The sequence below is a fragment of the Larus michahellis genome, chromosome 7 (genome assembly GCF_964199755.1).
Source record: "Larus michahellis chromosome 7, bLarMic1.1, whole genome shotgun sequence".
NCBI lineage: Eukaryota > Metazoa > Chordata > Aves > Charadriiformes > Laridae > Larus > Larus michahellis.
In genome coordinates, this window is record NC_133902.1 from 4485772 (window position 1) to 4513245 (window position 27474).

At 55.1% G+C, this 27474-nt stretch overlaps 1 protein-coding gene across 8 annotated transcripts; it reads right to left on the reverse strand.

Moving 5' to 3' along the window:
* On the reverse strand, positions 1–26953 carry FLOT2 (flotillin 2). 8 transcript variants are annotated; one of them, XM_074593819.1, is made up of 14 exons: positions 26783–26953; positions 26585–26703; positions 25616–25739; positions 25227–25538; positions 13820–13901; positions 8994–9084; positions 4475–4598; positions 3933–4051; positions 3376–3489; positions 3164–3283; positions 2508–2722; positions 2118–2301; positions 1790–1939; positions 1363–1609 (listed from the first exon to the last, which is right to left on the reverse strand). In XM_074593819.1, the coding sequence occupies exons 1-14, from the start codon at positions 26910–26912 to the stop codon at positions 1571–1573; spliced, it is 1923 nt and encodes a 640-aa protein (XP_074449920.1). In that variant the 5' UTR covers positions 26913–26953; the 3' UTR covers positions 1363–1570. The 8 variants fall into 8 exon arrangements, 6 of the variants coding, with proteins under 6 accessions (XP_074449917.1, XP_074449918.1, XP_074449916.1 ...); XR_012588208.1 differs by lacking the exons at positions 8994–9084; positions 25227–25538; positions 25616–25739; positions 26585–26703; positions 26783–26953 and adding exons at positions 1–155; positions 10912–11002; positions 22394–22532 and having other exon boundaries at positions 238–1609; XR_012588207.1 differs by lacking the exons at positions 25227–25538; positions 25616–25739; positions 26585–26703; positions 26783–26953 and adding exons at positions 1–155; positions 22394–22510 and having other exon boundaries at positions 238–1609.
* Positions 26954–27474: the final 521 nt, after the last annotated feature.

Sequence of the window (27474 nt, forward strand, 5' to 3'; positions counted from 1 at the left end):
CAGGTGGTGACAAGGCTTTATTATCGTACAGCAGTGATGGTGGCAGGGACGCAGGCATGCACACGCTCATGCAGATAGGGCGCCTCGCCCGGCACACCCGCCGGCAAGCGCCAGATCTGGGCCAGCGGCCCCGCGGGGCGAGCACAAGCCGCGGGCTGATAAGGCCAGTCCTCCCCCCCCCCGGCAGCAGGGAGGTGGATGGGGTGCCAGCGGCCCCACGGCACCCATCAGCCCCACAGCAAAGGGTCTCCTGGCAAAGGGACTGGCCAGTACCGGGGGAACGTCCAGGAGTGGGGAGGGGGACCCGGGTCCCTGCACCCACCCTACAGCAATGGGGAGGGTGGCACCGAGCTGCAGGTGAAGGAGCCAGCGGAGGGACCCCCAGCACCCCACAGCAGCGCCGGGCCGACTTCACGCGTGGGTTTGGCTGCTACAGCCACACTGAGCACAGGCGACAAGACAGGCGGGGAGGGGGCAGGGGCCAGCACGAGGCCCTGGTGGCACTGTGGGGAGTATGGGACACACACAGGGGACAACCTCTTTCACACCGTCACTTAGGGCAGCAAAACCACTGGCCGTAAGAGGCAGGGGGACTGAGCGAGGCAGGGGCTTCTGCACTGCCTGTTGGGGCATCCCCCGGCCACCACGGCTGCTTGTCACAGCCTCACGGCCACAGCACCAGCCCCAGGAGCGCTGGTCCCTGGCCAGCTGTACAGGCCATGGCGCTGGGGGAGCCTGTCCCCACTGCAGCACCCTGCCCAGCCCCCCGTGCCCTCGTCCATGGCTTTAGTAGTTATTAGGGGGGTCAAGATGTACCACGGCACTCGGGGACAGCAGCCTCAGTGGCCTCACCTCCCTCTCGGATGATGGGGTAGCTTTGGTACAACACTATTTTTTGGCATTCCTGGTGGTGGGACCTCGCCCGAGGGAAGGCAGCGTGGGAGGGGGCCACCAACTGGAGCACCCACCGGCAGTGCCTGATTGTCACCCTCCCAGGGCTGTGACTGTCACCTCCAGGGAGCCCAGCCTGGCAGGACTGCTAGTGCCGCGGGGGCCCTATTGGCGAGACACTCAGACGGGGAAAGCCAGACAAAAACAGCCTGTGGGCAGGGGCAGGGGTTGGGCAATGCCCAGGAGGGTGGCTGCGGGAGGGCAGGGAGCCCAGGAGAGGTGGGTCCTGGCTGTTCTCTTCCCACAGCTCCACGCTCCATGCTCCGCGTCCCACCGAGCCTCTGCTCGGAGCCCTGGGCAGCCACCCGAGGACAGAGAACAGCAAGGCACCGGGGACTGCAACACCAGACAAGCTGCCAGTCATAATGGGGGATCGGATCCAAACCCCGGCCCGATACAATATACAGTTAGTTAAAAAATAAATCCCCTCCCATCCTTTGTAATAAAAAGAGCGGCTTGATTGGACATGCATCTTTCTGGCCCTACAAAATAAGGCACCAGAGCTCAAAAATGAAACTCCAATTGTCTTTGATATAAAAGGAATTCCCACGTGTTGAAGGCAGTTGACGTCTGAGTGCATAACAGGGAGTGATCTTCACTAGCTTTGGGTTGACCAGTCTCATGCCTGGGCCCCAGTGACTTTCTGGATCAGGGGAATCTGTAGGAGTGGAAGAGAGAAGCTGTTAGGATGGAAGAGGGGGAGGCAGGGAGCTGCCTGCACTCTGCGGCTGGGCAGGGCTGGGGAAGGAGAGGCTCACCAAGGAGTCTGAAAGTTTTCAGGCAAGTCCCCCGCGCCCTCAGAGCCGCAGGAACTGCCAGCTGCCGGTGCCCAGCTCACCTTTGTGAGATCCACACCAGTGATGGCGCGCACGGAGGCGGGGACCTCGGCCAGCAGACGGTTCACCTCGGACGTCGTGTTGCTGTTCTCTCCGCTGAGAATAACGATCTCGTCCACTTTGGAGAGGGGAGCAGCCACTTTGGCAGCGATCTGGGGGAGGCAGGGAAGGAAGGTGGGATGAGCAGCAAGTCAAGAAGCTGCCCATGAGCCTTGTTGGGTAAAGTCCCCACACGCCACATGGGGCCTCTCTGTGTCCCCAGGAGGCCTGGTCCAGCCTGGGAACTCCCCACCACTTGCCCACAGCGGGGGAAAGCTGCTCCCTCCTCACCTCAGGCAGCGCATCCAGCACTAGAGCCAGCTGGGCAGCATCTCCGTACTGCTGGAGCGCTTCAGCCTTCAGCTTCATCCTCTCAGCCTCCGCCATCCCGATGGCCTCAATCACAAAGGCCTCCGCTTCTCCGATCTTGCGGATCTTTTCTGCCTCCGCCTGAGCAAGGAGGACTTGCTTCACCCTGGAAAGGGAAACCCAACACTCCAGCTGCCCAGATCCCCGCAGCGTACACGGCACCGCTTCCCTCCCTCCGCCAGCAACGTGCCTGCCCTGCAGAGAGCCCACGAGCTGGGTCTCAGCACAGCACCCGCTGCACTTGGCTTCCACCTCACCCCAGCCCAGCACGCAGCCGGGCTCAGAGCTGGATCAGGTCACGGGCTCACTCACTTCTCACCCTCGGCGATCTGCTGGATACGGTAGGCTTCGGCCTCGGCTGGCCGCTTCACAGTGGCTATCAGCTCCTTCTCCATCCGGATGATCTCTTTCTCTTCAACATCGATCTGCTTCTTGCGCTGCACCACCTCGATTTCAATTTCCTCCTGGCGGATCTTCTGCTGCTCCCGGGCGCTCTGGAGCTCGTAGGCCAGCTGGGCCTCCGCAGTCTGCACAGAGGAGAGATGAGAAGAGGTGTCTTGGCCATGATCTCCTGTGCCCAGACATAATGACCCTTGTCAGGCCCTGAAAACAGACGTGCCTCCTGCTCTGGACCAAACCTCCACCCAGAGGTGACATCTCTATCCTCAGAGTGGCACTTGCTGGCCTTTCCTGGGAGTTCTTCCCACAGCACTTGAGCTCAGCCATCTCCGAGTTCAGCTGGGATGACCCTCCCCATCTTTTCCTCTCCTCCTAGTCCACCTAACTGTTGCAAACAGAGTAGGAGAGGAATTCTGCTGGGAGAAGCTCACACTGTGACACAGAAACCTGGGTTCCTCACCTCCAGCTCTCCTAACACATGCAGGAGGAGGAAGCTGGCAAGTCCCAGAGCTGCCATCAGCATCGTGAACCAGCCAGGGAACAGCAGCGGGCTGTCGGATGCCTCTCACCTTAATGTTGACCTCCTCACTGAAGGCTGCTTTCTGCAATTCAAAAGCCCGTCTGGAATCTGCTATTTTGGTATCTGCCATGAACTTGACATCCAGCATTTCTTTCTTGCACTCTGCCTCCTGCAGAGAGGAAACAGAGAGCAGAGCTCCAGGGTGTGCAGCTGGAGCAAAACAGGCTGCTTTGGGAAAGCCTAGCACATCTCTGGACTCACCCGAATGCCAGCATCTCGCTCAGCTTCTGCCACACCGATGTCTGCATCCCTTCGGACAGCCGCAGTCTGAGTCTTTCCCAGGGAGCTCAGGTAATCCACTTTATCATAGACATCCTGGAGAGGGGAAGATAAGTCACAACCACTTCAAACGAGCAACTCCACCTTGCTCCCTTCCCGCTGAAGCTCAGAGCAACTGTTTGTGCGGTTAGACTCAGGTCAGAAAGAGCCATGTCAGCCTGCTGCCAAACAGAAACAGGCGTGACAGGGAGAGGCGAGCTCTCCCGACATCTTCCCTCTGGCTCCCTGAAGGCTCAGTTATCAGCGAGCTCTCTCCACGAGCTGAGCCGTGTTTACAGAGGCAGCTAACTGGGTGCTCTTTGCCCAGCTGCCTGGATACAGGACATGCTGCAGCAGCTGTCATGGAAACTCCCGGGGGGCTGGGGCAGGCTGTCAGCCCGAGCCAGCTGCAGCAGAGAAGCCAGGGCCAGGCTCTGTTGTGCTGCTTCTACAGCACTGCCAGGTGTCCCGTAGCGCAGCGCCCTGTGTCTTGGGTGTACCTTGATGGTGAAGCTCAGGATCTCGATACCCATGCGACCCACATCGGGAGCTGCCACCTCCCGCACCAGCTTGGCAAACTGATCCCTGTCTTGGTAGATCTGCTCCACTGTCAGGGTACCTGCAGAGGGATGGAAGGCAAAGCGCTTTATTCGGAACAAGTAACACACAACGGTGTGAACCTAAACTCAGCAACATTCTCGTTACCCCTAATCTCTTCAGGTCTGGGCACAAGGGCGTAATCCTCTGCCCAGACCCTGCAGGGCAGACCGACATCTCAGTCAAGCGCAACCACCCCACACACCTGTAACCCACAGGGACTCAGACATCTCTTAGCGCAGGCACTGAAAACTCACTTATCACAACACCCAGCAACACGGCAGGAGCTGCTGAAGGGGAGGAATAATCTAAGGTGCCACCTCTGCAGTCAGCAGAGGAAGCACCCGTTGTGGCTGCTGGGGTGGCAGCAACACTGCTGGGACCAGCCAGCAGAGAAGGGAGAAAGCTACTCAAGATGCCTTCAAGAGTGTGAGCTCCTCCTCACCTAGAATGGAGCGCAGATGCCCCTCCAGTGTCTGAAGGACCACATTCTTCACATCCTGCACATTCTTCCCCAAGAACTGCTCACAGGCCACAGCCAGGAGCTCCTTCTCGGTCATTATCTTCACCTAGAGACAGGAGACAAAACCAAAGGGACTGAAGGCACCTACCCGAAGAGGGACAGGCATCCAACAGCAGCAGCAGCAGAAGCAGCAGTACCACCACCAGGCTGCCAGGCCCCTGTGCTACCGATGCTCCAAGGAACCATGCTGAGCTGTCACCACACTGAGCCAGGCCACCAGACCAGGCTGGGAGCCGCCACTTGCTGGTGCTGGGGACAGCCCCGCTGCAGGCACACGCAGCAGCACCAGCATCTGGGGCAGACACCTCTCCAAACCCTGACGGCACCTCATCATGGAGAGGTGCTCCCTGCGGCTCCCACAGCAGTGGCCACCACGTGACATGGAGACAGAGCCTGGCCCTACAAGTCCCACCTGATGAAAACTCTACCAAAGAGCCCTGAACTACCAGTTCAGCCACTGTACCAACACCAGACCTAGGAGAGAGGGGTTTCTATTACTACTCCTGGCCAAAAGCCATTTTGTTACCTTCCTCTTCCTCCTCCTTCACTAGAATTAATTTTTTCTCACATAGGAAAGACAGAGAACAAGGAAGACCCTCAAATGCCCAAGGAGCAGCTTGGGAGCAGGGGCTCCATTCAGCGTTCCCTCCAAGGACAGATGAGAGGAAATGGCCACAGCACACTGGTTTGTCCTGCTCATGGCTGGGAGCTTCCAGCCACCCTTTGCGGTGACCCCAGTGTGCCATGGCCAGGACCCGGCTGTCCTGCTCCATAGTGTCAGTCTGGTAATGACCCCCAGAGACGGGACACAGCCACTCCAGCGCTGCTTTCACCTCCCACAGTCAGGGCCAGATGTAAAAGCACCCCCAGGTCCCAACAAGCCAGGGTCTTAAGATGGCCCTGTTGGTCACGGGGCTGCTTTTTAAAGGCAAAGTGTGTTAAAAATCCCTCTGGGGTACGTTAGGCAGTGGAGATGTGTGCTCGTGGAGCTCTATAGGAGCCCGCTATGAGGAGCTCCAACCCACCAAGGTGACAGCTCCTGGTGGCCATGTCCAGTCTGAGGGCTCAGAAAAAGTCTAGAGACAGGGACGGCTGTGCGTCTGGCAGCAGTGGAGAAGGAAGCAGGGCCGTAACAGTGCCTCTGGGCGCCGAGCGGGTCCCACAGCACCCTCTCATGGAGACATCTGGGCTGGGCAGTGCCTCCTGTCCCATGAGATGCGGGTGGCACCCTGCGTCCCGTCCCAGGGGCTCTGGCCAGACCTGTTGCTACCTGCGATGCCAGCACGCTCCTGGTTCAGAGACCTCCGAAGCTTCAGACCCTCCTCTCGATGAGTTCACAGCCTACAGACCTCATCCTGCCACCTACAAGCCAGCTTTCCAGGGCTGAACTGCTGGCAAAAGCAACACAACTATTTCCTGAGAAAGCCTGGTCTGATAGCCCACGAGACGATCCCACAGCCTAACCTCCAGAGCCAAACAGCAGCACCTGGCCCCTGGCACTGCCAGAGAGTGGGACAACTGGGACCAGCTACAATCCTCCAAACGGACCGGACACCGACTGCATTAGATGCTTTGAGCTGACCAAGACTCAGCTGCCACAACTCTACCTCCAGTAACGTGAAGAAACACCAACCTGGGCTGAGCCTATTTCCTATACCTTCGCTTCTCAGGCTGGGTTTCCCAGTCAAAATGCCAAATTGAATCCCTGGCAAGTGCGGCGATCCTCTTTCTGCCTTCTCTGGGCTCCTGACGAGGCCAGGCCACAGCAGTTCCTTGTCCCTGCACCCCGGGCCAGCAGTGTCCACTTTCTACACAAGGGGGAGTTGGGAGAGCTGCTCACGCAGCTGCACCAGGGAGCGTGGGCCTCGCACAAGGCTCGGGAGGTTTTTTTTTTTGCAAATACCAAAACCAATTAGACTCCGCAGCAACATTTACGGTGTGCATCTGCTAGCAATTCCACCTCTCTAAACAATCCCCACCCTTCGGGAGCTACGGAGAGGACAGTCAGAGCATGTTCATTAAGAGTGGGATGTTCGTTAAGAGAGTCCCTGCGGTACTTCACAGGAGCAAGGAATGATTCAGCCTCCGTGAATAAAGCCAGCCAGCAGCCGGTAAGCCCTGGACAGCCCGAACAAGCCTGGCTATCCGCTGAACATGGATGTCAACCTACAAAGCAAAGGTTGCACAAAACAAAGGAGAGTTGCGCAATTTGCGCTCAGCTTGTTTCCAGTATTTCACACAGGGCACCACGACACTTGGTGCGTCCTCAAATGTCATTCCCATCAGAGAGAGAGTTTAGCTGGCAGGAAATCAGAGAGCCTCCATAAAACAATCCCATCTAGAGGATCAATACCGCCACACCCAGCTCCAGCCAGCCGCAATCACAGCGAGGGGCGAGCAGAGACAATCCAATTAGCTTGAAGCCCAGAAAAAATTACATGGAAGGATACAAAGCCCAGCGTGGCCTAAGCCAGCAGCGTCCCAGCGCACCCCAAGCACCCAGCCAACACAGGAAGGAGGCTACTGGTGAGAACTCATTACATCCCTCCTCAAAAAAAAGAATGGCATCCTTATGCACATCAAGCACTTCTCTTATTACGGAAAACGTTTTAAAAGGGGTTCCTCCAGTAATAATTTGTTTGCTTTTTTGCACAAGCCCTTAGAAGAAAAATGTTTGCCTCAAAAGCACTTCTGCAAAATTAAGGTAACCTCTGCCACGCACGTCCCCCAGCTGCCTCGAGCTGGCTTTCTTCATGGTAATTCCTTGCATCTCACAAGCCTAAACCTTTAAAATTAATGGACAGTGAAAAAAATGAACAGTGACAAGAGACAATAACATAAGTGAGATGAATTGGGAGTTGCATTTTTAAATCCAGGCACGTGGTGGTTCATCCTTCTGCTAGCACACGCCACTCAGCCTGGACCATTTTGCAGGGAATGGGAGGATGTCCCAAAACCAGGCCAAAAAGGAATTCTGGCTTCACAGAAATACCTTGTCCAAATACAGAAGGAAAAGCCTACAGATTTATGAAACGTGTGTGAGGAGAGACACGGGTGCATGCATTTTGCCAACCATGAAAAGACCACCGCGGTTATGTGACACATTAGCAGCTAAATAGATATAAAGAACGGAAAATGTGAAATCAAGGATGCTGGTTCACACCATTAGAGCCAGGACGAGCCCAAGACGCGGGCTCCCGTGCTGGTGCTCTTGCACGTCGCCCCATTCCCCAACAGCAGCAGGGCGATGGATTATGCGCTGTTGAGTCAGCGTTGTGCCCGGCCCTTCTGCCACGTGTGACAATCCAGAAACCGCTCCTGGCTGAATTCATATCCTGAGTTACGTGCAGACATAGCACGCAGCTCCTCTGCAACGTTAGTTCAGAGCAAATCAACGAACCTAGGGAGGAATCTGCTGCTCTGGAAAGCACTGGGTGAAATCTATCAAGCGCTTGGTCTTAAAAGAGCTGCAACAGCCACAGTGCTCTTCCCTGGGGGAGCCTTTTTGACGCATGTGGGATTTTGGTCACATCATTGCGTCACTCAGCAGCTCCCCTCGGCTCCACTGCTCAGCGCAGGGAACGTGGCAGTCACCTCTCCTGCAACCACAGACCCGGACATGCCTTGGACACATGGTGGCCACAGCCTTGTGCGCACTCCGAGAATCGCTGTCTCGGTTTTTATGCACCCAGAATGAGTTGTCAGGAGCAATTTTCAATCAAAGCATCCAGCTGCCTATTTGAGGAGTCAAATTCGGTCAAAAGCTAACAGCATTTTCTTCCCAGCATCTTCCCCAAGGCAGAACCTGGTCACAAGGACAAACTCTGTATCAGGGCAGCAGACCTCGGAGTCTAAGAAATGCAGGTATTTAACTGTACTATCACAAGCAGCAAGAGCTGGTTTTCACATATGAAGAAGGCTTGAGAGCATCAAAATTCAATTCAAGGCAGAAATTTTACACACAAATTTTAGTGCCTGGAGGGACTAAGTTCTTTCTTTAAGCTTTAACTCATCGTGAAGAATTGCAAGGTCCGTGTGCTAATAATAATAACAATCCAAAGCAACATAATGCTCAATACCATCTCAGGAGTGAATGGGTCAGTCCTGTGGGGTCACACACAGCTTTTCAAGGGCACCGCGGTACATCAGCGTTTCACAAACAGATCAAGTCACCCCCACACACCTCATTTGCCACGTGGACAAATGAGACACCAGAAAAAGAGGAATGATTTTGGGGAGAGGAGGAGAGGTCACAACCCCCTTCACAACACAGGACATGCTGTAGTGTGGTCGAACCAATGAGGACAGTGTGGTTTTGTACAAGAATTTGTTTCAGAGCATGTTGGCTTCTGTTCCTGGACAACAGTAACCTCTTAAGGGGGAAAACCAGATGTAAGTTAGAAACATGCATTCCTGAAATGATGTTTTGGAGTTACTGTACCTGTGCCACACCTGTGACAGTTAAAGCTACCCCCTCCGCCGTCTCTACGTCCTCACACCTGGGCTGTAACGTCATTATCTCTAGGGAAATCCTGCCAAAAAACGTAAAATATTTGCACGTTTCCAGGTAACACACACTCAGCTCTTCCCTTTTTATCTCCTGCCCCGGGCTACCTGCCGCACTCATCACTGGTAATGTAAGACAGGCGCAGAATGCAGTTGAGGGACTACATCTGTGACCAGAGACAGACTTTGGCCCAGAAATAGATTTTCAGATAACGCTTAAAGGCAATTTATCAGCAGAGAAAGGCTGGGAGCCAGCTACCGTGACCCCTTCCCTTTTGCTGGGCTAGCAAGGTGGCCAGAAGCTAGCAGCTTTGGGACCCCAAACGGCCCTCTGTCAGAGGCTCACTGTGCCACACTGCCCAACGCCGGGGCAGCGCGTGCTCTCGCTGGCTGGTGTCACTGGTTTAAAAGCACAGCAGGGACCTGGGATGCTCTTGCCCGTCTCACATTGCCACCCCCACAGGAGCTCTGGTACTTGGCAAAAATCTGACCCTGATGCTGCAAGAAGTAACCCTGCCTTTGCCCCCACTGGGTTAGTATTAACACAGACCTGCCCCCTGATCTGGTTCACCTCTCCTTCTATTTTTCCTGTGACCCAAAGGCAGCCTGAAATGAGCCTCCAGCTCTTTAGGGCCATACCTGTGTCATATCAGGCACCCAGGAACAGAACCTGAGCTTTCCCAGTCGCCCAAGGTGGGCTGGAGATACTTTCGCCAGACCTGGCAATTTGCAGGTCATGACTTGGTAAAACAGAAGACATGCGTGGCCGTGGCAGGTTCTGCTTCAGGAAGCAAAGCCTGGCTCTAGTGTCAGCCATAACAAGCCGGGAAGGCGTTGGGAGTCAGGACAGGGAGCCACAGGACAGGGAGTCGTGTCAGTGGGCATTAGGTCAAACATTTGAACCATGAAGGGGCTGTGCTGGGCTGCTGTGTTCGCGCCGAGTTGCTCCGGGATTGGCTGGAGGCGCTCGAACGTATCTCTGCAAGTTCATGCCTGCCTTGGCCACTGTCCTAATTAAACTGGCACACAAGCCGGGAGCTGATAAAACAGATCCCACCGTCCAGGATGCGCACAGGCATTTTCTGCCACATGCATTCACAGCTGTAATCGGCTAGCACAGGATTTTAGCCTTCTGGAGACCTAATCTATACTTTGAATTTCATTTCAATACTGTGCTGCTTCTTAGCCAGCAAGTCACAGGGACGTTTGGTAATTACTGTTGCACTGTTTCCTAACTGCTGCTTACAGCGCAAACGCTAGTCCTCTATGTTGAAACATCCAAGGTCTCTATGCTGTACTTCCAAACGTGACAACATCCAGAACAGGCACTGTCTCCATGTGGAGGAAGAAGGGCTGAGTGGAAACCCATATCCAAAACTGCAGACCCGGGTACAATTGCAATTCCCCCACAAAGGTACAGGTTTGACTTTGAAATGGACAAAACCTGCCTTTCCACCAGCCGCAGATCCTACACAGAACCCGATCTGGCCTGGCTGTGGCTCCACACAAAAGCAGATGCCCTTCTGCTCTCCACCAGGCACACAAATGGAAACAGTGCTGTCGAGAAAAGGATTATGGCTGGAGCAAATGTCTGTAGCGTTATCAGAAGGAGCCAGTACATTGATGCTGAATTTGGAATTTGCCAAGTATGCATCTGTCCGCATTACCTATAAACTGTGGAGTGCGCACCAGGGTAAGCACCAGAGAAGGGGAAGGAGAGGAGGGTACTGAGATTTCGACTGTCCCATTAGAAAACCATTAGTTTTTATGTTATCCTGCTGCTGCTGCTGCTGCTGCTCAAACCAGAGGGATAAACAGTTAGACATGATGTTAGGAAGCTGGTGGATTATTACCTGTGCAACCCCTGTTACGTACAGTGGGACCCCCTCCGACGTCTCAATATTCTCACAGCGACAGAGGATGGTCATAACCTCCAAAGACAGTCTGAGCAGCGAGGAATAAGGGTAGGACAGCAAATATATAAAGCAGTTAACAGAGAGTAAGACACTCATTGCAAAGGACAGACAAGACTTTCAGGTTTCAGCTTTTCCCTGTTCAGTTTGCCTTTCTCCCACTCTCCACACCCAGGGCTCCATAACACTGGGCCAGACCAGCTTCCCTCATCGCAGTAGGGAGTTTACGGCATCCAGGTGCTTCTTTAAATGAGGATAAATGGGCTGGGGGCTCGTCTCCACCCTGCGTCCCGTTAAGTCACCGCAGATGAAACTGAACCATGTATCCCACCTGGATTGCCATCCTGGAGTCAGCTGGAATTCTCTGTTGGAGTAACCTTCACACACAGAAAATTCCTTTTTGTAATAATTTAGATGCTTCTATGCCAATATTTAAGAGGGGCCAGAAAAATAAAAATGCCAGGGACCTGGCTACCAACCCCTTGGCAAAGGCATTGATGAGAGAAGGTGCTTCCAAGTGCTGTCCTAAGAAGCTGAATAACACCATTTGGTTCCCCCAGAGGCATGTTAAGACCGCACTGCCTCTCTCACTGCTTTTATTTCTGACCCTTAAACAGGGACAGGATTGTATTTATTTTTTTTTCCAGTCCTCAAGGTTGTAGCAGGATAAGAGCCCAGCACCCTGCCTGCTCTAACTGTTCCTTTTGTTCCCAGGTTAGTGCTACCTGGCGGGATGCCGCTGACAGCAACACAATTGCTGCTGTCTCTCGTGCTTTCAGCACTGGTAGTTCCAGAAAAGATGTCCTAATTTCGGAGGAGGAAATCTGCCTCACTCTTCATGTTAATACAGCAGGCTCCATCCGTGGCACGGCTTACGGTATTCAGGAACGGCTCTGTTCCCAAAAGGAGAATTAAGCCCCATATACCATAGCATGAACCAACGGTATAGATCTTAAAGTAAAATATTTGTTTGGGTGCTGGCATTCCTGCCAAGAGCCCCGTTTGCTAAATAACGCACAGACCTCTGTCATATGACAGCTCGTTCCTGGCAAGCAGTTCTTGGCCCCGAACTCAGCCTTTGCTTAACTTATTAAGTCAGCCTCCCGAATACATCTGTTATCTCCTGCACACGGCAGGTCAAGGTCCCGTGTTGTTCTCTGGGCTTCTCACACGACGAGAGGAGGAGCAGAAACCATTTGTTCAAATCAACAGTTCTCCCAGCGAGGTGCCTCACAAAAATTCGGGAATGAGGTTTGTCCAGATCAAATGCAGTTGTTAAGCATTGAGCTCTCAAGCTGGGCCTTTTTGTCCCCTCCCACCTCATACGAGCACCACTGGAGAGCCCGGGCTAAAGCAGGAGGTGTTAGCTGAGACATCTTCATGCAGCCGGAGCACTACGGTAGGCTCTTGTAGCAATCCTGAGTACCAGCTGCCTGGGAGAGGACCTGAGAGCTGTCGTGAGTCAGTTGCCAGCAGCAGCCAGAAACCTTCGAACAAGGCAAGCTGCCTGACCCCCAGGTGACGAGCAGCTACGGTAGTGTATCATCTGCAGAGCGAGGGCAGCAACATGCTCACTTTGTCTGCTGGTGGCAACACATGAACAGGGAAAAGAGGTGCAAGATCAGGCACTAAGGGTTAACTACAACCTTTGGCCATCACTCAGTGCAAAAACCCAAAAGTCATGTCTTTATCCTTTTTCCCTATTATTTTTTACACAGACGGAGGAAATCTGCTCCGGTGAGCATGAGGGAGGTGTTAGGACAGAGTAACATTCCCACAGATCCTAAAGATGAAGAGCTACATTAGCAGGACAGCAGCACCATCACAGCACGTTAGTTCAGAGACCAGCGTGGTAAGAAGCAGCAAGCAAAATCCACGACTGAGGGAAGGGAGAGAAAGGAAATCCTGTGGTTTGAAATAGGAACACAGTCTGCTCCCAAGGTGACAGCAGTCAGCACATCTTTAGAAGAGACTTGAAGAGCAGGAGGGTGCACTGGCCCACTGCATGCCACGAACGTGTTTGTTACTGGATGAGGGTTTGGGCCGTACGGGGCCAGTTCCTCTTGTGAACTCATGGATGAGCCAGCCCGGTGGCCTCGCTGCCCAGCGCCTTTGGGAGAGCCCCGTAGCTGCGTAGCGCTGCAAGGGCAGCAGCAGAGGAGAGCAGGGCTCTTGCCTTCCTCAGCACTCACCGCACCAGCACAGGAAGAAACACCCTGACCAGCCAGGCTACAGCCCTCTCGGCTTGGTGGGTTTTATGTAAATAAAAAACCACCAAAAAGGAAAAAAAAAAAAAAAAAGAATCTGATTGCCTTTGCCTTGGGTTTGATGAGAGGCGCCAGTTGAAAACTATGTCAGCTGAAAGCATGGGATTTCTTTTCTTTTTTGTCTTTTGCACTCTGATACCCAGCTGTCCTCACGCAAACGGTCAACACAGAACTCCCCCATTCTGTGATTTTATTTTGCACATCATCATTTACTGTCAGGTAAGCCTGAAATGACAGGATTACCGCCTGCAGGGGACAACCTCAGCCCCCACCACTCAAAGCAGTGGATGTCCAGAAGGAAGCTGTGCGGTTGTGAGTGACTCTACATTCCTCGCGCTTCAAGGCACTACACAGGGCACATACTGGCCTTTCCAGCTACTTACACTGCTGTACGCAGGCAGGCTTCCTTCAAAGGAGCAGGGGCTGGTCACAGCCACAGGCAGCAGGCTGGGCTGATGCTCATCCATGGTTTCACATGCAGTGCCCGGTCCCATGTTCCTAAAGATACTGCTGAGAGCCCCACTGGGATGGCTTTGCCTAACTCGTACTCCAAAACCCACAAATAACGGGGGTCTCCTTACCTTTGGGTGTCAGTAATGCACCACCAAGCCCAGGCCCAGCCTCCGTACACATACTGCTTTACATCAGAGCCACAGCAGCCACCTGCAGCACAGCACAAAGCACAGAGATGCAGGGATTACACATATGCACGTTGCTCTGTCGGGGAAAAACCCGCACCCAGACCAAGTCACGAGCAGAACAACTTCCCAACAAGCCTGCCCAGCCTCTGGGTGCTGAGGAAAGAGCACCCTGGGGGGTAATCCATTCCCCCAGCCCCTCAAGAGCAGGGGAAGCACCTCAGCTCAGCCGCATTACAGCAACGGGTGCTACCAAGCCAAGCTCTGTAACATGACCCAGAAGAATCCAAGCATTCTTGTAGCGTCTGATAAATAATGAATGCAGAAAACTCTTTCCAAGATCCACAGCAGGCCTGGAACACCCTTTGATCAGCCATAACACAGCTGGCCACCAGGGAACCCACTGCTCTCCTCACCTCCATGGGCTTCACATGGCAATTTTCCAAAGGCAACTGTTTTTTAGAACTGTCTTATAAAATTGGAAAATAGTATTTGTAATAATTCAGTATGATAAACAGTAACACAGACAAAACGACTGTATTTCAAACCAGGATTTTATTTTAGTTTTGTTAAGCAGTTTAAGCACTTTTAGCAACAAGAACCATTGTAAGCACATGCTTCAGTATCTTTAACTGTGATGCACCAGCTCTGTTATGGAAAGCCACGTAAGAAATTCATCTCCTTTCCCTCACCCACACTGCAAGCCACCCTTAAACCCACCAAAAAGCTAGCAGGTCAGAGCTGAAGGAGGGGAGAATCCTTGAGTTCTCAAAAAATTCTCCTAGTTCTGGCTTGTGCAAGTACTACAGTGCCTGAGGCTTTGACGGTCCATCACAGAGCTGGCTGCGCCCAGAGTTCAGGCAGCCTGTAGACCTCCTCTGACACATTTAAGATTTGACCAGTGAAGCCAGAAGATGCTGTCTGGATTTTCACATCTTCGATTCAAGGAATAAGACCTCTGCTACATTCCAAGAAAGCACCCTGAGAGCAACCGGCCCTAGGTTTCATGCCTGGCAAGGGAGGAGCTCTGCAGTTCCCCGGCTCGGACCAGGGCTGCGAACTGCCATCTCTCAGCAGATCAAGCCAGCAGTCCCTCCCCGGTCTGTTATCCATAATCACACTTATTACAGCAACGCCTGAGGGCCTCAGCAAGGCAAGCACTGTACTAACGGAGCAACAGACAGTTTGAGCCCTGCGGGACATATCTACGCAGGGAAGACAGAGCCAGCGCAGAGGAAGGGCAGGCATTGAGGGAAAACAGTGTGGCTGCAGTGCTGAGGGAGCTCCCCACTGTGGGAAGGGAAAGGGAGAACTATGAAGCCAGCAGACGGCGGCCACAGAAGACAGCTCTTTCAAGAGAGACATTTTATTAAGGTTCATTGCAATTGGTCAAAATGAAGAAGCAAAGGCAGCACACATGCAGACCAGTGTGCTGGCAGGGCCCTCCGGGCCACAGGAGGGGACTCTCTCCTCCCCATCCTCCTCCGCCTTCTCCCCATCCTCAAGTGTTCGTCCACTTTCACTACCAGCTAAAGGCACCGCCTGCTCCAACAGCTTTCACTAAACCTGCAGATCAGCCCCACCTACAATTCTTCACCCTCCGATTTCAGTAGGAAGTAAACACAAATGGGAAAGAGATTTACACACTTTTCCAGGTCTCTCGTACTCCACAGCCTAGAGGAATGTTCTCCCATCACCTCCGAGACAGCCTCTGGAGAGCTTCTTCCTGTAGCTGGAAGACTCTTTCAGCCAGGCAAGGAGTTACAGAAGCTGATGACACAATATCCTGCAGCATATTAACCGCAATGCCTTTTAACATTTCTTGGAGGACGTCAGCCTGGTTAGCTCAGCTTTTTAGCCAGGCCCTTGTTTTCCAAGAACAGGAAGGGAGGTGTTCCTGGCAGCCGGGAAAAGCAGCTCCACATGGAAAGGTATTTTATTTCACACGGTCTATGTGATCTTTACCGAACTTCGGGTGATCATTTCATAATAATGGTCTGAGAAAACTCTGCACCCTAAACCCACCATTGTTACAAAAATGTGCCTCTCCACACAGATGTTTCTTTTCTTCCGCAGGAAATGCAAGGAAATACCTTATTTAGTATTACACCCAAAGCGGGCCACGTGTTTGCTCCCCAGTGCTACACAGCATTGCTGCACAGCACAGTTTAATAAGCTAGATTATATGTCAAAAAATGTTCAAGGAAGAAAAAAAAAACAGGGAAAACAAACATTAAACAGGAGCCGGATGCCAGCTGGTTGCTTTCATGCAAGCCGGACGTCTGAGTGCAGCAGAGCTCCGTCCTGGTAACGCAAGTCAGATGAGCTGAACGCTCATTTTCCATTGCAGTCCCGCAGCCGCTTTCCCAAGTCTCAGAGAGCAAGTGAAAAAGGAACCAACAAAGCGAAATCTTTGCACGGCTAAAGAATAAACCCTCTTGCACAATGAGATTTGGCAGAGAAATTGCCTTTTCCAGCTACAATACGCCCACTGTTCTAGAAGCCCGGGTCTCACAGCCACTTGGCCATCGCTTCCACAAACATCCACCGTGCCTCTTCCGGGGCAGTGTACGGCGGCCAGGCACGCTACAAACGGAGGATTCATAGCCGGGAAGCTGCCATCCAGTTTGGCCTCTTCCCAAACGAAGGGGTCCCATGCTCAAGCAAGAATTCCCAGAGCCAGTAGAAAGCACGTTGTCTGTTTGTTTTGGGGTGGGTTTTTTTTTAATGAAATAAGATTAATTGCTTGGGAGTTTGGAGATAAATAGAGCTCTCAGCAGATGCAGGAAGCTGCTGCCCTGATGGATGGCATGCCAGAAAGAACAGGAGCCCCAACATTTATGAGGACACAGGGCTCAAAACATCAAAGCTGGGACAATTTGAGGTTGCAAACAAGCTCTATGTTGTTTGCTCTCCCAAGGTAACTTGAGGCAATGAACTCGTATTCTGGCAGGAAGCGGTAAGTGAGAAATCAGGTTGTGGTAAAGAGGCTGCTACGGTAACTCGATAACTATATTCCTTCCCAGAGACTGAACACAAGAACAGAGCAGACACCGCCGCCTTCACCTGCACAGAGAGAGCTGCCACCTCCATGCCTCAGTTCAGGGCAATCCGGTGCTGGAGTCTCCTGCCCAAGGCAGGAATAAACAGCTTGGTCCAGTCAGAGAGAAGCCGGATTCGTGAGAGAAACAGCCCTGTGCTGGGAAATGTCATGGGGTGCAAGCGAGTGCAGAAAGACAAGATAAAAATTGATAATTGAAAACAGTTACTGACAAAAGACAGAGAGAAGAGAAGAAGGCAAAGGCATACATAAAGAAAATCACGTAATAAAAGCGGGGTCTAGACTAAAATCGCTGTCTGGTTCTTAGGCCCTGCTGTGCATATAAATTAGGCTTTGTCCACAAGCAGAAATGGCACAAGGTTAACAAAAATTAATTTAAAATGATGCAGGGTTCTGAGTTGAATCCATAAAATCCTTTGATGGTCACTACAGCAGATTATGCTGGCTAGCTTGTTTTGGACGTAATCTATATCAAAATTACTTGTTTTAAGCTGAGCATCAATACTACACAGCAAGTTTAAAAAACACAGGTTTAGTTTAACTCATGTTGTAAACACAAACCCAGAGAAGACAAACCACAGTGAAGTTACACAAAAAAACTACAGAGATACTACCCCAAAATTCCTCCTGGAATACAAAAGGAAAGCCCCAAGGCTACTCTGTCCATCTCCTTTTCCTGCTAAGCTTTCTGAGGAGTAATTTGCAAGTCTTGGAGATTTAACAAGCACCTGACAAGGGAAATCTTGAGCTCTCATAGGCCTGTAGCTAGAAGTGGAGGGACAACCCCGATGCCATCAGCCCCACCACGAGCGTTAGGTCTCAGATGGCTCTTGCTGCTCACCATGTCTTTCCGCAGGACACGGCCTGGACCATCTCCCATTCCATTTTCATGCAATCAGCTGTTCTCACCTAAGTGTAGCTCTCTGCATTTCTCCTTATTGAACTTCATCGTATTTCTTTCAGACCATTTGGTCAATCTGTCAAGTTCATTTTGATTCTAATCCGGCTCTTCAAAGCTCTCGAATCCATTCCCAGCTCAGTACCGTCTGCAAATTCAATAAGCACATTCTCAATTCCATTATCCAAGCCAAAACAAGGAACTTACTTGACAAATTCTTTCAGCTGAACAGTGTGCCACTGTCAAGTTCCCTGGCAATGGTTTTCCAGGCAGTTTCACATTAATTTTACAGTATCTGAGAAACCAGTTCCTCCTCGCGCTGTGGACTGTAGGCCTCTTGGAGGGAAGGCTTGCAGAGACTTTATTTCTTAGAGAAGTACCATAAAAACAGCACAGTCACACTGTCTCAAAATGATGACCAGTTCCTCTTGCAGGAATAAGAAGGATGCAGTAACAGGATGCGAGAGCTTAGAGCAGCTCCGGAAGGGTTAACTACCCCTGACTGCTGGGGTGCGGCAGGAAATGTTTACATAAAACTGGAATTAACCGCTAGCTCTTCTTTTACTTTGAAAGAGATCAAGGAGCTTCAAAGGGCAATGACTAAAGTAAAGTTTGAGAAACTGGGCTGGACCATATTTCTCAAGCTGACTTCTGAGAAATGCTAAGAGTATAACAAGCCTTAGTAAAGGCAAGGCGTACAATATTGCTGCTACTCCTCGTTCCCAAGAGTGCTAACTCACCTGAGAGAGAAGTCAGATTAACTGAGCACAGCTCATACTCAGCAAATACGTGCAGTTGTTTCCTTCTAGGTGTTTACAAGCAATATATTTATTTCAGTATTCTCCTAAGAAATAAAGCTAGGTTGACTGGGCTGCAATTCCCCTCACTTTTTTCCCCCCCTCCTTTCACACCCTGAACTTTTGCAGTTTGTTCTGACTCAGAAACGTGGTGGGCTGTGCCAATCCTCCCTTGTTACGCATCCCCAGGGGCTCATCTCGAAGCTTCTCTGGCTACTGGGCCATTGCTGCATGGTGCCACCCTACAGCCCTCATCAGCCAGAAGGAAAATGCCACTACCATAGAGATCCGGGCACCACTATTTACTTAACTGTAAGATGAACATGGCTATTATAAATTACAGCTCCTTATTATGGGACTCTGCAGAAATATTATAGCACTGTATTTCAAAATTAGCAGATCGATCCTTAGCCGCGGAAGCTGCAGTCAACCAGACTGCAACCCAAAACCAGCATTATGCATCTGAGACAGCCTATTTAGCTGGTGGGAACATTTGGATGTAAGGATGAACAGGTACTTTGGGTATCTCCCTGAAAAATCGACCAGCTCCAGCTGCGCTTGGAGAAGATGCGGTGATGGGCCAGGCGCCTGTCAAAGCCCCCTCGGAGTTTGCACCAAACCTCACTGGGAGGCTCCCAGCACCGCTACGGTGCCAGCAAAGGCAGACCCACGTTCTCATTCATGATGAGACCATCATCGCCTCTGTAGTGCTTTGTGGAACACTCTTACAAAGCCTGGGCTCTACATTTCACAGATGGATTGGCTAACCAAGTGCAATTTCTTAGAAGGAAATCAGTGGTGCTCAACAGAGGAAGGACGCAGGTGCCAGCGGGAATGCTGACCCGTACCAAATAAGGCTACGAAGCTCCTGCACACACAGATGTTCCCAAGGCACGGCCAGCTGCTCCTTGAGCACTGGAAGAACTTAAGTGTCTCGCAAGAGAGTGAAAAGAAAGAACACCACTCCTCAGAAAAAAACCCACATGCCAGGGGAGGCACATGACCAAACTTCCTTCAAGAGGCACAGGCTGAATTTACAATAAAGAAAACTTTCCAATCAGCTTCATGATTTGGAGGTGCTTTCCCACAAAGTAAAGTCTTTCAAATAACAACTGTATGACAATTCAAGACTGCAGGCCAAAAGCCTGCTATTAATATTATTTGCTGTTGGTGTTTTCTTCCCTTCCCCCTCTCTCCCCAAATCCAACCTAATACCACGCAAATAAATGCTGGCCCCCAAAGTCCTCTCTGCTTTTCCCAGGAGAGATATGGCTCAAGTTCCTGGAACTACAACTGCTTGTAGTTACACGCCTCCCACTAACGCCCTGGCATTCACTCTGCACGTAAGCATGAGGAGCTTGCAGGGCTGCTGAGCTCTGCAGGCTCCCACAACCTCTCAGGCTGCCCCTGAAGCTCAGGGATGGTGCTCTTGGGAGACAGCAAGTGTTTGCAGACCACACTGGGCAGTGACAGAGGAAAGACACGTCTAGTAGCAGCACCGAACCCAATTCTGACTCGCAGAGCCTGGCGTGATTTGTGCTCCCTTCCCAGAACACGGCTGTACATCAAGGAGTGTCCTCAGCTCGCTGCTCCCGGCTGCGGGAAAGCATAACACTTGGAACTGCAAGCAGATGCCACAAATTCCTGCTGGCTCATCCTGCAAGCCGTATCTTGTAAACTTCAGAGATGAACAGAGGTGAAACCAAGTTTTTAAGACTGAATGGCATCCCAGCACACCTGGAGCAGAGCTTCGAGATTCCTCCCGCTGGACGTGGCATTTCACCAAGCAGCGCTGATTTTGACAAGGGTCCCTTCGGAGGAAAGTGCAGCATCAGTTCTAGATCCCAGCTGGGAACTGCAGAGACATGCAGCAGCTGCTCACAGAAGACCAGGAAAGCTGCAAGAAATACTGCTGCTCCAGGCAGCTGGTGGGTGCGGTTTGTAACTCCTTAGAAGCAGCCGCCACAGCAGGCATATTTATTTCCAAAACTGCAGCCTGCTTCTGTCATCTCCTCAATAATTCCCGTAACAGGTCTGTTATCCAAGAGAGATAAACTGGTAACAGGTCAGCCAGAAGCAAGTGCCACAGCCTGCTGGAGGCTTTGGCTCCCAAAACATAACAACATAGTTTGACATGCACAGCAGAGCTGCGATCGTAGCACATCCTTGACATTCACAGACATTTTCTCCCAGCTGAGTTTAGGTCTGAGCATTGCAGTGCTTGCCACAAAACTAGTCCAGCGTTGACAGAAAGGATGCAACATGATTGAGGGTACATGAAGTGAGAAACATCTGTATCTAACCTGCTTATTGCCTTGCACTTGGCCCCAGCCTGTCACACACAGTGAAATATCCAGCCCTTACAGCAAGCCGTTACATCACCTAACGGTAATTAAGTCCTGTCTGCACGCAGCCTGCTCTATGCCAAAGTGCACTCTGGAGCTTCGGCAGAGTATTGGAGTAGCTACAGATTGAATCACACAGGGGACTTCACTGCTGGTTTATTTAACACCAACCTAAGCAACCAGCTCACTTGATGATAAAATTACACAAATCTGATGGGCATCAATTGCATCCAGTGTCAGCACCACCGAGAGGCCAGGTGACATGCTAGTAATGAAGCAGCGGGAGGATACGACGGATGAGAAGGGAACCCCAGGGACAGGCCCATGTTGCTCTGCCCCGAGCTGCCCTCTCTGCCCCAGGGGAATGCTCACACCCGGCTCCCCCTCCCCAGGAAAGCCAACCAGACCCCAAGGAACAGGACGGCTTCTTGGTAATCCAAGCCAAAGGCTGTTGGCAGTGGCCCAGAGCCCAGCAGCCATGCTGGTGCCACTGCCTGACATCATCCGAGAGCAGCAGCACCAGGGTGTGCCGCTGGCACCACAACCTGGCCCACCGCGCTCTGCACTGCAGGACCCCACATCAGAGCCCACCGCCCCAGGGCACCTCCTTGGCAGGGACACCCCCATCAGAACACCCCCTGAACAACGCTGCAAGGTCCCCTCATGACAGGGACCCCTGCAGTACCCCCTCCAGGAAGGGCCTGCCCCACAACATCCCAGTGCTCCTTCCGGGGACTCCCCCACCCCACCCCAATTCACAGGGCTCCCTGCAGCAGACACCCCCCAAACCCACACCCCAGATCCCACCCCCAACACCCCCAAGGAGGGCCTCCCATTTGCCACCACCTCCCAGGGTCCCCCCACAGCAGGGACCCTCCCCAGAGCCCCTCTATGACAGGAACACCCGCCCCAGAGCACCTCCCAGAGCCCCTCCCATCACAGGGTCCCCCCTCAGTGCCCCAAAGCCCCTTCAGGACAGGGACCCTGCAACACTAGACCCCACGACAGGGACCCCTCGAACCCCTGAGACTCCCCTCACAGCCAGGACCCCCCAGTTCCAACTGGGGTCCTCTTCTAGCAGACCCCATTACAGAGACACCCCCCCTAATTCCCTCATGGTCCCCCCATGACAGGCACCCCTCAGGCCCCTCTCCCCCCATGACAGGCACCCCTCAGGCCCTTATTCCCCCATGACAGGCACCCCTCAGGCCCTTATTCCCCCATGACAGGCACCCCCAGCCTCTCAGGCCCCTCTTCCGCTTCAGGCCCCTCTCCCCCATGACAGGGACCTCTCAGGCCCCTCTCCCCCATGACAAGGACCTCTCAGGCCCCTCTCCCCCCATGACAAGCCCCTCAGGCCCCTCTCCCCACCACGGCAGGGACACCCCTCCAGCCCCTACGAGGCTCGGGCCGTACCTGACACCACCAGCGCCTCGTTGGGCCCCACCGTGTGGCAGTTGCCCATGGTGCCCACAACACCACCCGCCGCCGCCTCCTCCTCCTCCTCGCCGCCCGCTCCCACAACCCCCCGCGCCGCCACGCCACGCCCCCGCGCGGCGCACGTCGCGGGCGCGACACGCGGGCGCCGCCATGTTGGGAAGGTCGGCGCTAAGCCCCGCCGCACCCCGGGGGGGGGGGGGGCGAGCGTCCCGTGGGCGCCGCCATGTTGGGAAGGTCGGCGCTCCGCCGCGCCGCACCCCGGAGACGGGGCTGAGCGTCCGGCGGGAGCCGCCATGTTGAGAGGCGGTTGTGTGGGCGCGATGGCAGCAGGCTGCGAGGAGCGGGGGGAGGCAGCAGAGGGCTGGGCCGCCATTAGCGAGGCTAGACAGGCCAGAGAGTCGGCCAGACTCATGAAGTTCAACAAGGGCAAGTGTAGGGCCCCGCACTGAGGGAGGAATAACCCCAGGCACCGCTACAGGTTAGGGGTTGGCCCGCTGGAGGGCAGCTCTGTGGAGAGGGACCTGGGAGTCCTGGTGGACGATGAGTTGCCCACAAACCGGCAATGTGCCCTTGTGGCCAAGAAGGCCAATGGTATCCTTGAGTGCATTAAAAAGAGCGTGGCCAGCAGGTCGAGAGAGGTTATCCTCCCCTTCTGCTCTGGAGTGCTGTGTCCAGTGCTGGGCTCCCCAGCTCAAGAAAGAAGGGGAACTGCTGGAGAGAGTCCAGTGGAGGGCTACAAAGAGAGAATCACAGAATGTTTTGGGTGGGAAGGGACCTCTAAAGGCCAGCTAGTCCAACCCCCCCGCAGTGAGCAGGGACATCTTCAACTAGATCAGGTTGCTCAGAGCCTCATCCAGCCTGGCCTTGCGTGTCTCCAGGGACGGGGCCTCCGCCACTTCTCTGGGCAACCTGGGCCAGTGTCTCACCACCCTCAGTGGACAGAACTTCTTCCTAATGTCTCATCTAAACCCACCCTGCTCTAGTTTAAAACCGTTGCTCCTTGTCCTATGGCTACATGCCCTCGCAAACAGCCCCTCCCCAGCTTTCCTGTAGGCCCCCTTCAGGGACTGGAAGGGGCTCTAAGGTCTCCCCGGAGCCTTCTCCAGGCTGAACAAGATGATCTGGAGCTTCTCTCTTACGAGGAAAGGCTGAGAGACCTGTGTCTGTTCAGCCTGGAGAAGAGCAGACTGAGAGGGGATCTCATCAATGCTCAGCAATATCTAAAGGGTGGGTGTCAGGAGGATGGAGCCAGACTCTTCTCAGTGGTGCCCAGCGACAGGACAAAGGGCAATGGGCACAAACTGGAACACAGGAAATTCCATCTCAACAGGAGGAGGAACTTTCACTTTGAGGGTGACAGAGCCCTGGCACAGGCTGCCCAGAGAGGTGGGGGAGTCTCCGTCTCTGGAGACATTCCAAACCCGCCTGGACGCGTTCCTGTGCGACCTGCTCTGGGTGACCCTGCTCTGGCCGGGGGTTGGACTGGGTGATCTCCAGAGGTCCCTTCCAACCCCCGCCGTTCCGTGATTCTGTGCAAGGCGGGGTGTGCGCACTGCAGCGTGCGCGTGGGTGTGCAAGGCTGCTCTGCCTCCTCCAGCTCTGTTTCCCACCCAACCCAGCACAGGCAGGCACTGACGGCCGGCTCCCTCCCGTTCACCACCACCACTTTTATTGCCTGACAGCAGCAGGGGCTGGCGAGGGGCTCTCCCCAGCCCCAACCAGCCCCACCAGCCTCTCGCTGGCCTCCCAGAGCGCCCGGGCAAGCCGGTCGTCGCGGGCCAGTGGCCACGGCTCCTGCAGGCGACAGTCGGCGAAGTAGCGGCCGCTGAAGCACTCGAGGCCCTCCTGTGTGGCGCAGTGCAGGGAGGTCTGGGCGCCTTCGGCCGCCTCGCGGAAGAAGAGCCAGACCAGCGGCAGGAAGAACGGCTTCAGCCAGAGTGGCGTGTGGCGGAAGAGCTCCGTGTTGACGAACCCTGGGGCGAAGGGAAGTGGCCATGTCACACCCCGGCTGCCGGCGGGGAAGGGCCCACGCAGGAGCCGCTTGCTCTAGTGCAAGACATGGAAGTGGCGGTGCCAGGGTGGCCTTTGCATGGGCGCTGCCTGCGCCCCACCTGGGCTTGCAGCGTGGCCAGTGGTGTGTGGCTGCACGGTGCAGGGTGCTCCGTGCAAAATGTAGGCTCTGCGCAAGGTGCACTGTGCACAGGGACACATCATGCACAGGGACGCTGTGCAAAGGGACACATCATGCAACGGGACACTGTGCAAAGGGACACATCGTGCACAGGGACATGCCATGCACAGGGACACTGTGCAAAGGGACGCATCATGCAAAGGGACACACCGTGCACAAGGACGCTGTGCACAAGGACATATCATGCAAAGGGACACACTGGGCACAGGGACGCTGTGCAAAGGGATGCTCCTGCAAAGGGACACGCTGTGCACAAGGCATGTTTCATGCGCTTTTTTCTGTGCAAAATGTGCATCGTGCAAGGGGACGCTGTGCAAAGGGATGCTCCATGCGAAGGGAGACACCACGTAAAGGACGCTCCATGAGAGGGGATGCTCCGTGTACGGAGCATCCATACAGGATGCTCTGACCCATGCTGGGATTCTCTGAGCAGGAATTCTCTGTGCAAAGGCTGCACCGTGCAAAAACCGCGCCGTGCGCAGGGCTGCTCCCTGCAGACCACGCGCCGTGCAGAGGACACCCCACGCGCACAAAGGGACACCCCATGCAGAGAACACCCCACGTGCATGCCGAGGGTGAGCCCACCCCATCCCACCCTCCCCAGATCCGGGTCCCTACCTGGGTGCACGGCGTAGCACGTCACCTGGGTGCCCTGCAGGCGCGTGGCCAGCTCGCGGGCGTGCAGCATGTTGGCCAGCTTGCTGTCGCAGTAGTCCTGGAAGGCTGACAGCGGCCCAGGGGGTGGGCGGCCCAGGGTGTCGGGGTGCAGGCGGCCGGCGCAGTGGGCGCGGGAAGCGACGATGACCACGCGGCTGGGCGCGCAGCTCTGCAGCCGCTCCAGCAGCAGCTGGGTGAGCAAGAAGTGGCCCAGGTGGTTCACCTGGAAGGAGAGGCTGAAGCCATCCTCTGTCATGCCCCCGGCGCTCACCCCTGCAAAAGAGGCAATGGCAGCCCACCATGGGTGCCCGAGGGGTGCAGGGGGGTACCAGGAGGGTCTCAGGGCTCACCCGCGTTGTTGATGAGGAGGTGCAGGTGGGGCTCCTGGCGCAGGAAAGCGCTGGCAAAGGCTCGTACCGAGCGTAGGCTGGCCAGGTCCAGCTGCATGAACCGCACCTCCGGGTTCCCCGTCTCCTGCGGGCACAGCACAGCCTGGGACAGGGCCCGGGTGGGGGGCACCCTGCCCAGGGTGGGGGCTGAATCCATCCGGGGGCAGGGGGGGATGCTCTGGGGGCTGGATCTAATCCAGGGTGAGGGGGGCTGCAGGGTGCCCTGGGGTTGCAACATGTTGGGGGGGGGGAGCCCCATGCCTGGGCTAGGGGTGTCCATGCAGCCCCCACGGTGCAGGGTGCCTGTGCCTCAGGGTGCTTGGGGATGTCCCGTAGGGGTATTCTGGGGGTTGTCCCCGCTGTGTGCCATGTGGGTCTCACAGGGGTGCCCAGGGGTGTCCTGCGAGTCCCCTGAGGGTACCCATGGGGAGGGAGGGATGTCCTGGGGGGTCCCCATGCAATATCCAGGGATGTCCTGGGGGTGCCCAGGGCTGCGCCATGGGGGGGGTCTCCCAGAGGTGCTCATGGGGGGTGTCCTGGGGTCACCCATGTCATGCCCAGGGATGTCCCATAGCACCCATGGGACTTGGGGTACCCCTGGGGTGGCGGGGGGTGTGTGTGCCGTGGGGGTTTCCTGGGGATGCCCATGGGGGTGTCCTGGGAAGTGCCCTGGGGTGCGCCATGGGGGTCTCCTGAGGGTGTCATGGGGATGCCCATGCGATATCCAGGCATGTCCCATGGGAGTGCCCTGGGGGTGCCCGGGGGGGGCCTCATGGGGGTACCCATGGGGTTGTCCTGGGGGTGGCCATACGATGGCCAGGGATGTCCCATGGGGGTGTTTTGGGGGCGCCCCTGGGGTCCCCAGAGGTGCCCCGGGATGTCCTTGGGGGTGTCCCGGGGGGGTGTCCCGGGGGGTGCGGCGGCGCTCACCGTGCGGATGCGGCAGGCGGCGGCCTCCCCCCGCAGGGCGTCGCGGGCCGCCAGCACGACGCGGGCCCCGCCGCGGGCCAGCTCCAGCGCCGTGGCCGCCCCGATGCCGCCGCTTCCCCCTGCGGAACGGAGAGGAGCGGTGAGCGCGGGGCCGGGGCCGCGGCGGGGCCGTTCCCGGAGGCCGTTCCCGGCGCTCACCGGTGACGATGGCGGTGCGGCCGCGGAGCGCGGCGGGGGAGCGGGGCGGGGGGACGGCGGGGCGCAGCCCGTGGCGAAGCAGCGTGTAGAGGGCCAGCAGCAGCCCCGCACCCAGCAGCGCCCACCCCATCCCGCCGCCCTACCGGCACCGGCGTGGCCCGCCCCCCGCCTACCCGGGCTGGGAGGAAGGAGCGGGGGCGGGGAGCCGGAGCGGGGAGTGGGGAGGGGGGGGGAGGTCAAAGTGCCGCTCGTTTCGAGAGCGAAGCGTGGGGTCATCGGCACTGAGCGCGGCGGGTGGCGGAGGGCAGCGGTTGGCAAAGGGCTTTGTCCGCCGACATGATGGATTCGGGGCCCCGGGGCGGGAGGAGAGACGGGGAGAGGAGGCGGCGTCGGTCAGCGCAGCCCCCTGCCTCCACACCGCGACCTGCCTCCCGTGCGGCAAGCCCTGGGCACCCAGAGAGGTGGCTGACGCACAGCACGATGCCCCCAGGGAGAGGGCGAGGGGTGCACACTGTGACCCCTGGACGCAGACCCCACCTCTCTTGTAGATGCCCCATCCCTGGAAACACTCAAGGTCAGGTTGGTCCTGATCTGAGTTGAAGATGGCCCTGCTCGTCACAGGGAGGTTGGACCAGATGGCCTTCAAAGGTCCCTTACAACCCATTCTATGACCTTCCAGTCCCTTGTGTTCA

What these genes read in the sequence shown, in the direction of transcription:
- FLOT2 (XM_074593819.1), bottom strand. Translation starts at nt 26,912, where the DNA reads ATGGGGTGGGCGCTGCTGGGTGCGGGGCTGCTGCTGGCCCTCTACACG. An exon ending in CCGCCTGCCGCATCCGCACG is followed by an intron (nt 25,740 to 26,584) that starts GTGAGCGCCGCC and finishes CTGTGCCCGCAG; the next exon opens with GAGACGGGGAACCCGGAGGT. An exon ending in AGCGAGATGCTGGCATTCGG is followed by an intron (nt 3,284 to 3,375) that starts GTGAGTCCAGAG and finishes TCCTCTCTGCAG; the next exon opens with GAGGCAGAGTGCAAGAAAGA.